At 48.7% G+C, this 12,686-nt stretch overlaps 1 protein-coding gene across 1 annotated transcript in view; it reads right to left on the minus strand.

Annotated features, from left to right (window-relative positions):
* LOC142774256 (uncharacterized) overlaps positions 1-12,686 on the minus strand; it is a 96,205-nt gene that overhangs the window by 7,946 nt on the left and 75,573 nt on the right. Inside the window, exons 8-10 of the mRNA XM_075874644.1 lie at positions 10,272-10,393; positions 3,370-3,517; positions 2,197-2,379 (exon numbers count right to left, since the gene is read on the minus strand). Of these exons, the coding sequence (XP_075730759.1) occupies positions 2,197-2,379; positions 3,370-3,517; positions 10,272-10,393 (453 nt within the window). The remainder of the gene's footprint in view (positions 1-2,196; positions 2,380-3,369; positions 3,518-10,271; positions 10,394-12,686) is intronic.

Consider the following 12,686-nt stretch of genomic DNA (forward strand, 5'->3'; position numbering starts at 1 on the left):
CAGCCACATGTAAAAAAGGTCCATTTGCCATTCACAACTGCTGTTTTGTTCATTTATAAATACATAATTATTGTCGTGTTTGTCTTTTCATGATGAGACAGGACTGCAAAAACCACTTCTCCGATTCTACAGGAAAGCAGTTCTAGGAAAATTAAAGTTGTTTTATATAAAGCAGCACCACTCCTCTTCCACGGAACTGAGATCGCGTAGTTCTAACTGGTCGACTTGCTAATGATGCAGCAATAGCGGATATTTTATTTACAGGGTTCTGACCAGATGTATCCGCGATGACTGCAATACTCTTGAGCATTTTTCACCGCTTTGTTGCACTGGTCTTCAATAAATGAGCAGAATAATATACGCTGCTCTTGACAACACTTTCTCGAAGGTTGAGAGAACCCACAGGATAGTTTTTAAAGGAGAACAGCGCCAAAAGTCAGACGCGGCTTCAATTTTATGATTTCCAAAAAATAAAACATCCCCTATAATTTATGTTGTGCCGGGGCTTTGGAATGCAGCACAGACAGCACGATCTTTTTTAACAGGTATTTCCAGTAGTTATATTGCAAATAAAATCCAAAACATTAGTGCGAAGGTCATTCATGCATTAACGATTGTGCTTCTGAGCATGCAGATGAAGCAGACGGGAAAAAAATTCAAGACGTTGCCGCTGTGTGAACTTGAAGACGGAAGCTACACAAATTTAAAGGTTACTTCTGTGTGAATCTGTCAAATTAGACGCATCCACAAATGCAGGGCAAATAGAAAAACAATGCAAAAACAATAACGTATTCCTTGGAAGTTTAAAATGTTAAAGTTGACACACACACACACACACCCATCCTTGTTAACCGACTATATATGTTGCTAAATGAAGAAAACAACTTTGAAATGTGTTTTTCGCCAATAGTGAAAGAAAGGCACACGATCGCTTTTCTTAACTTGCGTAGCAGTCTGATTCGATTGCTCAGCCACGAGTATAACATGCCTAGTATTTAACGCTACCCTGGTATAACCTTGAATATCAGTTGCGAGCAACGTCTTTCAAATTTTCTATCATACGCAGAGGAACAACTACGAAAGCGCCACGGTGAAATTCGCAGTAAATGAGAAAAATAAACATTTCACAGGCCCCTGAAATTAGGAACTGTGCACGTACTCCAGTAGCGAGAACGAATTTACGTACGAGTAATCCTTATACATAATGCCGTGGTGAATGCTAAAAGCAGGCCAATATAATGTGATATATAGTAAAAAAATACTCATTCCACCGCGTTATACATTCGGTGGCAACAGTAGTGATCAGAAGGCTCTCAGTAAAGCGAAAGTAAACAAAGCAACAAACTATCTATTGCGCTTCTTGTCATCACTCACATAGTTCGTTAGTCAACCCGGCGAAAGTAGGCTCTCAAACGACACACACGCAAACACTACCATAAATATAAACTGCAATTATTAGACGCATACAAGACGAAATTAACTAAGCAGGTAGACACGTTCAGCAGCAGACGAAATGCCATCATCTGTTCGTTCAGCTGCTTGGGTGCGACTGTTGCCAGACTTGAAGCAGGGTTTCGCTAACTCTATCAGCACAAGGCTTAGGGAAACAATACTACCACTCTAAATGCACGTATTTTGCTGTAATGTCAATTTAGAAAGAAGAATAACTAGAAAAAGCATTCTTTTATTGTACAGAGATAGGCAATTCTTAACCACAATCGCAAATACTCTCGTTATCAGGCGCTTTTCTCGGCGCTTGCAGTTCACTCAAGTGAAGGGAGCTTTTCCAAGGCCTCCCTGGGCGAAGGAAGTGTGGAGGAGCGTTCATGAAACGCAGCGGCCCCTTGAGTGGAGGAGCACGCTCCACCTTGACTTCGTCAAGTCGAGGGGAGCCCTTGAGTGAAGGAGCGTTTGTGAATACGGGCCTAAGTGAACCTATGATGCCCTTCTTCGCATGCTACTTAGGGTTTAATTTTCCTTTACTTAGAGATGGTGAAATTTTCCTATTTCATAGGCGTTTTTCGACACGCAACTGAATAGCCCGTGCGATTTGTCTGAGTGATCACGTTCGGGGTGTACATATTGCGAGCAATAACCATGCCTTTTTCAAAACTGTTGCCAGGATTTCACGTGGATGCTTTGGATTAGCTACGACTGCAAATACAAAAAGAAAAAAAACATAAAGCAGACATTTACCATTGCGTCCATGCTGGTGAGGAAAAAACGATCGCACTTCGACATCACCAGTGCGCCGTCCGTGGTTGTGCTTGCCGGCTGCTTCGTTAACAGGTAGCCCAGTGTACCGAGCTCGATAGAGAAGCCCATCTGAGAGCTGGTATTGTACGTCTGGGTTTTGTCCATCATACTTGTGGTAAATTTCTGCGCATGAAATATACGCGTAAAGATAAATTAGGTGAACGTTCAAGTGATGAATCAGTCCGTGAATACTGGGAGACGTATTTTATACAATAGCGCTTAGCACTTGGTGCCTGGCGTTGATCAAAGCTGACATTGGGCACATGATTGAGGAATTCAGAAACCTGTGCCCGATTCAGAAAATGAGGATGAGCTAATATTCGCGTGTGCGTGCATGGCCTACAAGCCTTATTTCTTTCTTTCTTTGTTTCTTTCTTTCTTTCTTCCTTTATTTTTTGTTTCTTTATTTTTTCTTTCATCATTATTTTCTTTATACCTTTTTTTCCGAACTGAATATACGAACTTAAAAGTGGTTACGCTTCATAACCTTTTTTTCCCTTCAGCATAGTTTTCCTTCTTAAATGCTGCGAAGGAAACCTTGAACCACATGCTTACAAGCGCAACGTCTCTGTTGCTGCAGGTTACAGAGACGCGTTGTTGCGCGAAACAATAAAACTTCAATGACATGTGGCAATGTGAACTGACAAGCAACCTCAATAAACTGCCAGATTGTGGTTTTATTATTAATACCACAGATATCAAAGTTGGGTTGCAACGTCCTAAAACCACGCTATAACAATGAAAGACGCCGTAGGGGAGGGCTCCACAAATTTTTACCACCAAGGGTTCTTGAACGGAATTGTTATATCAAAAGTGGTTGACCACCGACAAATACACGATGGAGTAGAGCGCTGAACTATCGTGGCTCTTCGCACGCCTTCGTGGATCTTGGGCACCAGGTTTTGCGCCTACGTAATCTCCCGCGTACAGAAACGCCCCCGAAATCCTTTTCACAAGAAACCTCGCTGGAATACTTCTGCGCCTAATGATAGGTCTCCACCGGATCTCTACGCTGTTACCTGCGAGAGCTCAGAGTCTCGGTTCCTTAGAAGACAGTGCTCAGAATTGATGCAAGCAAAGCAGAGGCCGCCGTGCCCACCATCTGTTACTTACGAGATCAGTCACAAACCCAGCCTCATTGCTGGCGGGTGGGGTTAACGTCTTCAGGTCCCACATGCCAGGCGGGAAAGTGAAGCAGTCGGCCTGTCTCTCGATCGTCGACACGGTGCTCAGAGCAATGACGATGTCTGCCGCTTTGTTGCTGCGGATTGAAAACATGTGCACTGTTTGGGCGGTCTTCATACGAAAACATGTGACCGCGATTTAAAAGAAGTCATAACACATACACAACCACGGTGCGTATGGCGGAAAAGCGATCAGTACAAAAATATATTTACCCAAGTAAGGCGAATCCACGACGTCACTACCGCTTCCATTTGCGGCGTCAAATTTCATTTTTTTATTATTTTGGTTGTTCTTACTTGTCCTCTTCATACGTAGTTGGAGACGGTGGCAACGAACCACCGTCTACTGGTTAGATGGGCTTCTATGGAAGTAACGCTACATGTTAACATATACCTTGGCGCTAGCGTGATCTTTACTTTCACTAGACAGGTACGAGAGGAGCAATCTCTGTGACGAGCACGAGCGGAGACGCGGAATGGAGGCTGCGTTCGTACGGCTCCTGTGGACGCGCAACTAAATCTGTGTTTCTAGAGTTTTTTCTTCAAGTGTTCATGAACTGTTGCTCGCATCGGTTCCGAGAAGTCATCAGGATCCTACCGATACTATATTTGACCACAGTAAGTGAGTTTTTGTCAATTTAGGAACAATTTCTTTTCCTGTGGAGCGGTGCCCTCTTTAACCCTAACGAGTGGCTCGGGAGACCGCGCTTTTGCTGGGCTTGTTCTCGCCTGCGGCCGGCCCTTCGGAGGCCCGGTACGCGGAATTATTTGCTCACGATTGAGTATGAAGTGCACGGAGAAGATATTTCAGAAGAAGAGTTTACTCAAAATAAAGGTTGGCAGTCTGCTGGGGCCAGAAGAGCTGGCGCCAAAACACGCACTGCTGACTCTAACGCGCCATCGTCGCAGCCGGGCGCACGCCGCGGCAAATCGAGAGGTGCTGCGCTAAAGTCCAATGTAATACGCGCGGGAAAGATGCCCTCTTTTCCTCAAGATGACATCAAGATTGTGATCCGACCGAGAGGTGTACTCAATATCTCAAAAATTGGCGCAGCTATGGTGGCTGACGCAATACTAGTTGCCACTGGCATAAGCCAGGAAGATTTGTGCCAGGATACTCTATGCCCGAATCTGCAGCAAAATATTATGGTTGCCAGTACTTACAAGCGCGAAAACGCAGACCGATACGTTCGGATGGAGCAAATACTCATTTCAGGCAAGGTGCACGTGCTAAGTGCCTATGAGACTGCCCCACACTCCACTTGCAAAGGGGTGATTCGCAACGTCCCACTTCAAGACGGCCCTGACGTCATCGATGCGAAGGTTGTCAACACAAATAATCCACTCGCCTTAGCAGCCAAGAGAATAGCCCAAACTGGCACGGTCATCATCGCCTTCGACGGGTATCGTGTACCGAACTTTGTCAGGTATGGACCAGTGCTGATGCAGTGCTCACTCTACCGCAAGCAAATCGACGTGTGTTATGCGTGCGGCCGTCTTGGTGATCGCGCTGACGTGTGCCCCACTTCCGGTGACACGATTTGCCGAGGCTGTGGTGCCGCAAGCCCTGACAAGCAACATGTGTGTACTCCCAAGTGCAAACTCTGTGGTGGCCAGCATCTCACGGCTAGCAAAGACTGTGCTCAAAGGTTCAAGATCCCGTACATTGTGCGCCGTCGTCGCAGTGAGCGTGCCAGAATGGCTGGTGCTGCGTCACCGTCCCCGCAACGTCACCTCGACACTGCGGACGAGTTCCAGTCTTCGTCACCCACCACGGATGCTCAGCGCAGAGGACGCCCCCGTTCCAGGGGACGCTCGCGAGGCCGCTCCAGATCCAGGCGCGGTGGTGCCTCCAAGGGATGTTCCGGCTCGCGCTCCAGGTCGACAGAACGTGCCCGGGGAAGTTCCACTTCTCAGCCTCGCTCCAACTCAAAGCCGGGGCACGTTTCGTCGGGGCCGACCAGGTCCCGCTCCCACACGCCCACCACCTCTAACAGTAAGAAGCCGACGCTCTCCTGGGCCGACAAGGCCCGAGGAAGACGTGAGTCTCCTAGAGGCGACGAATCGAATCGCGGTTCTCCCCACGCGAGTGAGCTCAACGAGATGCGACGAGCTAACGAGCAGCTGAGGAAAGAAAACGCGCAGCTTAAGCAAGAAATCAGCAGGCTAGCAGCGGAGATGGCGGAGATTAGAAAGCTCGCGTCCTTGCTCGCTTTGGCGCAGCCCGCCCCAACCCCGGTCGCCATGGATACGTCTGAGGCACTTCGTAGGCCTAGCGGAACTAAGCGCCGAGCGGTTGAGAACACACAAGAAGAAGAGGCGGTAAACTTACTGTCGAAACTCAAGGTTTCCTTTGTGAACATGCAGGCTACCTTAGCGAAAATTCAAGAAGCCATGGCGCATCCAAAGATGGGATTAGGAGCACTGAGTGAACGCATAAGCAAGTTAGAAGAGGTCGATGCGAGGAGAGACCCCGGTCTGACTCCTTTACAGGTCCCAGCACAACGCAATGTACTGGCGCCACCGACTGAGGGCGCGATCCTCCGGGCTGCTATAGCTGCTCAACCATCCCCTCAGCCTAAACATGAATAGTGTGGACAAAAACTTCAGAATCTGGCAATGGAACTGTGGCGGGTTTACTCACAAAAAGTCCGTTCTACGGCAATATTTAAGAACTCTCGATGTTAAGCCCCAAATCATCGCTGTTCATGAAGTTGCGTCTGGCACCCCCATCAAAATCCCGGGTTACCTAGTAGCGTCATCACATTCAGGAGGTAGGGGAGTTGCCACACTTATCAGCAAAAGGTACAATTACCTATCGCGTGACCTCTGTGCAGTTGCCGATGGCATTGAGTACGTAATGACTGAAATTATAATGAACTCACCCAAGAAGGGTCTTCGAAGAAATAGCCTTTTTATTCTCAACGTATACTGCAGTCCCAGTTATCGCAGGGCGAGAGCAAACTCTCTCCTCAAAAGGGCTGTGAGCATGGCCAGTAGTTACCCCCTTGTAGTGGTAGGGGATTTCAATGCTCCACACAGCGTGTGGGGATACATGTATGATACCCCAAAAGGACGCGAGCTATGGCAGACTGCGACAGAAGCTGACTTAACGCTTATAACTGACAAGGATTTCCCCACTAGGAGAGGTAACTCCATATGTAGGGATACCACCCCGGACCTGACTTTTGTGAAGAATATAGATGGGGTCAAATGGGTCAACATGGCTCTAGACCTCGGAAGTGACCACTACATCATCGAGGTATCCTTCGCAATTGCCCGCTTTAGGACGAAAAAATTCAAGGTGGTCGACTGGGACGCTTTTCGCAAAGTCAGAGCTGAGAGAGCACCGATGGCTGGGACAGACTTTGAAGGATGGTACAAAGGAATCAGAGATGACGCCACGGCAGCGATCAAGGAGGTCGTCACTGACCTCGATGTTGAAAACATGGACAGCAGGTTGGCACACCTACTAGAAGCCAAGCAAGCCCTACTCACGAGGTGGAAGGGACAGAAGCATAACAGGAGGCTCCGCAAGAAGGTTTCCGAGGTTAACAGGGCGATAGAGGAGCACTGCAAAACCTTGTGTAAACAACAATGAAATGAGCTCTGTGAGAGCATCGAGGGTCAGCTCAGATCTGGGAAGAGCTGGGGTCTTCTCAAACATCTTCTCGATCAGGGCAGCACCAGGTCCAGTCAGAGGCGATCCCTCGCGCGAGCCATCCATCTTGCTACTGACTCTACCCCGGACGAATTGGTTTTCAACAAGCATATAGACAGGTATCTGTGAGTCGCGGATAGCTCTGCACGCACACAGTTCCCGGACTACGTGGGGTGCGACGTGCTGGAGTTGGACCAGGACTATACTGTGGCCGAGATACAGCAGGCTCTCTTTTCCCTAATTGCCAAATCCGCCCCTGGCCCTGATGACATAACCAAGAAGATGCTCAAAAACCTTGATGAGGGCTTCATTGAATTCTTTACGAAAAAGAATAATGAGGCATGGCGCAGTAGGGGGTTCCCGCACAATGGAATATGGCCTACACAGCTCTACTCCCGAGACCTGGTAAAGCACCAGGAATAGATAATCTAAGACCGATTTCTTTAACTTCCTGCGTCGGTAAGGTCGCAGAGCACGCCCTTCTGAACCGACTCAAGGTGCACCTCGAGACCAATGACATGTACACCCACAATATGATTGGTTTCAGAGCTGGTCTCTCGACACAGTATGCCATGAAGCTGATAAAGCATCAGATCATCGACCGGAGCACAAGAGATACCAGAGCCATCCTTGGATTAGACCTGGAGAAGGCTTTCGACAACGTTTCTCACGAATTCATTCTCCAGTCTATTGCCAGCCTAGGGCTAGGGAAGAGGGTCTACGACTTCGTGAGATCCTTTCTTTACCAGAGAACTACCAAGCTCCAGATCGAAGGGTACTTCTCACGAGAGATCAACCTCGGTTCACGCGGCACGCCTCAGGGCTCAGTTATTTCACCAACACTATTTAACATCGTGATGATCGGGCTCTCCAAGGAACTCGCGAAGATTCAAGGAATCAATCATACCATCTACGCAGATGCTATAACCATCTGGTGCAGTGGCGGGAGCGACGGTCAAGTTGAGGAAGCCATGCAGCACGCAATCGACGTGACCGAACGTTTACTCCATCCCACCGGTCTCAAGTGCTCCCCATCGAATTCTGAACTTCTGCTCTACAAGAAAAGACCCCGAGGCGGCGGCCACCGTGACTGGAAACCTGCGTCTCAAAGTGAAATACGGCTTTTCACTAGTGAAGGGTCCCCAGTGCCAAGATTGGATTCGCTCCGAATATTGGGAATGTATATCGAGTCCAACGGCGCTAACGGAGCTGCACTGAGACAGATCACTACCAAGACGGAAAGTGCTCTCGGCCTCATCCGGAGGATCACCAACAAACACCGCGGAATCAAGGAAGACAATCTCAACCGCATCATACATGCGTTTGTTCTCTGCCACCTTTCGTACTCGGCGGCCATGTATAATTGGCATGTTGCATGAAGAAGTAAGCTCAATTCCCTCATAAGAAAGGTTTTCAAGCTCGCGCTCGGCTTGCCTGTAAGCACTGGCACTGAAAACCTTTTCAAGCTCGGGGTTCACAATACACTCGAAGAGATAATCGAGGCGCAAGAGCTCTCACAGCTGCTCAGGCTTTCCGGAACCAAATCGGGCCGCAAGATACTCGATGATTTAGGCCTCAACTCTATTGACCAGTGCCCCGATTCCATGCAGATTCCCAGAAACATCAGGTCTCAGCTGCGCATAGCACCCATTTCCCACAATATGCACCCTGCGCACAACGTCGGTCGGCGTAGGGCCATGGGTAGAGCTCTGCTCGAGCACGTCCATAGCAACCCCACTGATGCAAGCTTTGTGGATGCTGCGCCATATGTCCAACAAGAGGCATTCGCTGTTTCCATCGTCGACTCAAATTCCAGGCTCACTTGCTCCGCCACAGTACGCACATCGAAGCCCGTGATAGCCGAACAGGTTGCAATCGCGCTGGCTATGCTAGATAGTCGCAGAGAGTCAATATACAGCGACTCCAAGGCGGCTATCAAAGCCTACGAAACCGGGATGGTAGCCCCTCAGGCCCTCCGCATTCTCCAAAGCGTCAAGAGTATCACGCCCCATTCTCTCACTTGGTTTCCCGCTCACCTGGGGAAGATTGAGGGCTCTACCTCTAACCCGAACGAGGGCGCCCACGAGGCCGCGCGAAGACTTACTGACCGCGCTGCCTCCACAGTCCCTCTGCCTCGCTGGGAACCCTTACTTACGTTCAACGAAATAACAAAGCACTTCTATCTGTCACGAAGGGTATTTCTTCTCCCGCACCCAGCCTTGTGTAGGGCGCAGGCAGTCACCCTAAGACTATTGTAAGCCAGTGCGTATCCTAACACTGTGGTTCTTCATGCCATCTACCCTGGACGGTATCCAAGTGCGGATTGCCCCGTTTGTGGACTGTTAGCCACATTCAATCATGTGTTGTGGGAATGTGAAGCCATCGGCCCCGCCCTCAGCGAGGACAGGTGGGCTGCGCTCTTACGCAGCCCCGAATTTAAGGATCAAACCCTGGCCGTCCAGAGTGCCCGCGAACGGGCCGCCAAGCTCGGCTTGACGGTCCCAACGTGGGATTAGCCGGGTGGCGCGGGGTCTCCCCTGCGTCTTCTCAGGACAAAAATAAAGTTTTAATCAATCAATCAATCAGACAGGTACGACGATTGGGGGAAAGTGCCACAAACGAGTGTTTATTTGCTTTTCATAAAGAGATTTTCTTTGTTGGTGGTGGTGGGCCGAAGCGCAAGCAAATTCAGTGGTATGGCGGCGAGGTGATAAGGGAGGTGTGGCGAAGAATATAGCTAAAAGCTCCTTTTGTCTACGAACGCAATCCACCGGAAATTTTCCGCGTGCAGCTTGACATGTGAAATACAGCTTCAATTTTAGTGCATTTCAGAAGTTACTAAACGCAGAAACCTGAAAATCTTCAATTTCGGCTAGTTGTTTCAACAACCTTGCTCTGTTACGTTTTGGTCTTGCGCAAGTATCCGTATACCACGCGTTCTCAACGTGAGCACTACTTTTACCCTTCCTATCCTCATTCTCTCGTGCATTTCATTCCACGTAACTAGACGAGAAACGTAGCTTTGTCTAACCGAATCTACGCCTGGGGTAAGTTGAAACTGCTTAGATGCACTGCTGGAGTCACACAGGATTTTCGTACTCCTTTACGCAGCCTTGAGTTGTCGTGTACTCTAGCTTTCAGCGGCAGGAATGGCATTGTAAAGCACTCACTCTATGGCGTCCTTGAAGATTTCCCGGAAGATTTTTTTGGAGTTGAAACCTAGAAAGTTCAGGATACCAAAGGCCAGCATTGTTCTGCTCCAAGCGTCTTTTATATATTTCCGCTTCAATGTCTGCCAAAAAAAGACAATAACAATGTCCATTACTTTCTAACAGAGTTTTCCAAATTTCGGAGTTTTACGTGCGAAGTGATGCACCGTTGCAAGGGACCCCTAATTCTCTTTTCGAGTAATTATAGAAAGGGTTAGAGGTAACATTCTTGCCCTTCTGCCCGGTGAAAAGCAGCATGAAGACGTAGCCTTCGCTCGTCGCCTTAAGGCTCCTTCAAACCTGCTACCAGCATCGGTCGGAAGACCAAGTTAGTCGCTTAAACCAATAATCTGAAAAGGCCACTCTAGTCGCAAAGCGACCACTTAGGCTATGTTGCTCGCTACCCGATTTTTCAGTCACGCAATCGCAGCCGCCAACTTCTGAGCCAATCACATGCGCAAGAACTGGACGGTAGCTTTCTTTTGTGGGGCAACGACAATGCGAGCACACGTGAATACTGTGAAGCGTGCGAGTACTGGATGTGTGAATCGCGTGTCGCGAGGGTTGTAAGTCTCAAGTAGGTGTGAACGTCGGTTTCCTTGAGCCGCTTTTTGGTAGCCAGTCGCAAACTGTTGCGTGACCGGCGCCAGTCGCACGTGTGAATGAGCCTAAGGTCAGGAGCTGAAACAAGAATCAAATGTATTCGCATCAATACTATTATGGCAGCATAGATAGCAGTCGCCATACCATCTTTCAACAGAAAAGTGTTTCATGCTAAAATCTACTGAGATTTTAGTGATGTATTGAGAAGTCTCTCTAAAGTCTCAGTAGATTTTAGCATGAAACATTTTTTCTTTTGAAAGATGAAAGATCTACTGAGACTTTACCGACGTAAGACGACGAAGCTGTTTGCTGCTTGGCTAAGTAGCTCTGTCTGCATTTATCGTTTTTTGTTTATATTACGGCTCAGCACTGCTCAAGACGTCGGACGCCTCAAAAAGGCACCTGCCGTATCGGCGACCGACGGGTGCTGCGCAGCCCGCCGCGTCGAAAGGTGCTAGAAGAAACGAAACAAGCATCAGGGAGAGCGCCGCCGTGACCTCCCAAGGTGTGACACCAGGTCAGAAGCACCAGCTGGTTTGTGCAAGCATACCTGACTGCAAGCGACAACACAGCGTTGAATCAGAGGACGAATCAACTGTCGTTGGGGACCACAACGGGGCGAACCTCACAGATCTAGAAATGAACGAGGGTGGTTTCCGCCTTGTGCGACATCGCAAAGACAGGACGGTGGGCATTTCTGTGTTAATTGCTTCAACATCCGAAGGAGCTAACTTGAGGCAAATGAATCCTATTGACCTATACTCGGAAATTGAAACGATTCTCGGTGGAGCCCCAGTTAAGAGCCATTTCACAGCACAGGCAGCCCTGCTTTTAAATATAGAGACAGAACACCAAGCTAATATGCTTCTAGAGACGAACACTATCTGCGGCCTTGCCATACCTGCCCGTGTACCACACAGCTAAATGAAAAATACATGCATTATAAAAGGGGTCCCAAGATGGTACTCGAACGAAGAGCTGTTAACCTACCTGAGACATCAGGGAGTATAGCAGGCAAGAAGAATCATACGACGGATCCAAACCTCATCCTCCGAGTGGGAATCAAGGCGCACTGACTCTGTGGTTCTCACATTTGCTCCCAATTCGGAACGCCCAGAGAAGATCAACCTTGGCTTCACCAGACACGAGCTGGACGACTACATGGAGACGCCGCCACGCTGTTTTAAATGTCAGCGTTTTGGACATGTTGCTAAGCACTGTCGTGGGGAACAAAGATGTAAGTGCTGTGGGGGGCCTCATGACTTTAAGACATGTACAAGTAAAGGAAAACTTGTGTGTGCGAACTGTGGTGGCGACCACGCAGCTAGCTACGGCTGATGTCCAGAACGAACAGCTGCGCAGAGAAGAAATAAGAAGTTTGTCCTCGGCCCGAAGACTGTGAACGAACCATCGCTCACAAAGAAGACGTCCGGCGCGCCACAACATGGCGGTTTGGATAACGAGTACGCAGGAAATTTTCCGCGCCTGAATCCGACAAGAGCTGGTACTGAGTCAACCCAAGTACTCAACGCTGGTGAGAAATGTATCACGAAAGAGTCCGCCAAGCGCACATACGCTGATGCACTGAGCCCACCTCAAGTACCATCTGGAAGCAAACAGCAAGAAAACTTCGAGCACGTTATTCGCGCTCTGTTCACCGCACTGCGTTCACACGTCGCTAAGATGCCTGCGAGTTCAACGAAGGATATGTTGGAAGCGGTTCTGGCTCTAGAGTAAGTGTTACTTTGCTCTACTTCCACAAACACACAGTTG

This window comes from Rhipicephalus microplus, chromosome 10 (genome assembly GCF_043290135.1).
Source record: "Rhipicephalus microplus isolate Deutch F79 chromosome 10, USDA_Rmic, whole genome shotgun sequence".
Lineage (NCBI taxonomy): Eukaryota > Metazoa > Arthropoda > Arachnida > Ixodida > Ixodidae > Rhipicephalus > Rhipicephalus microplus.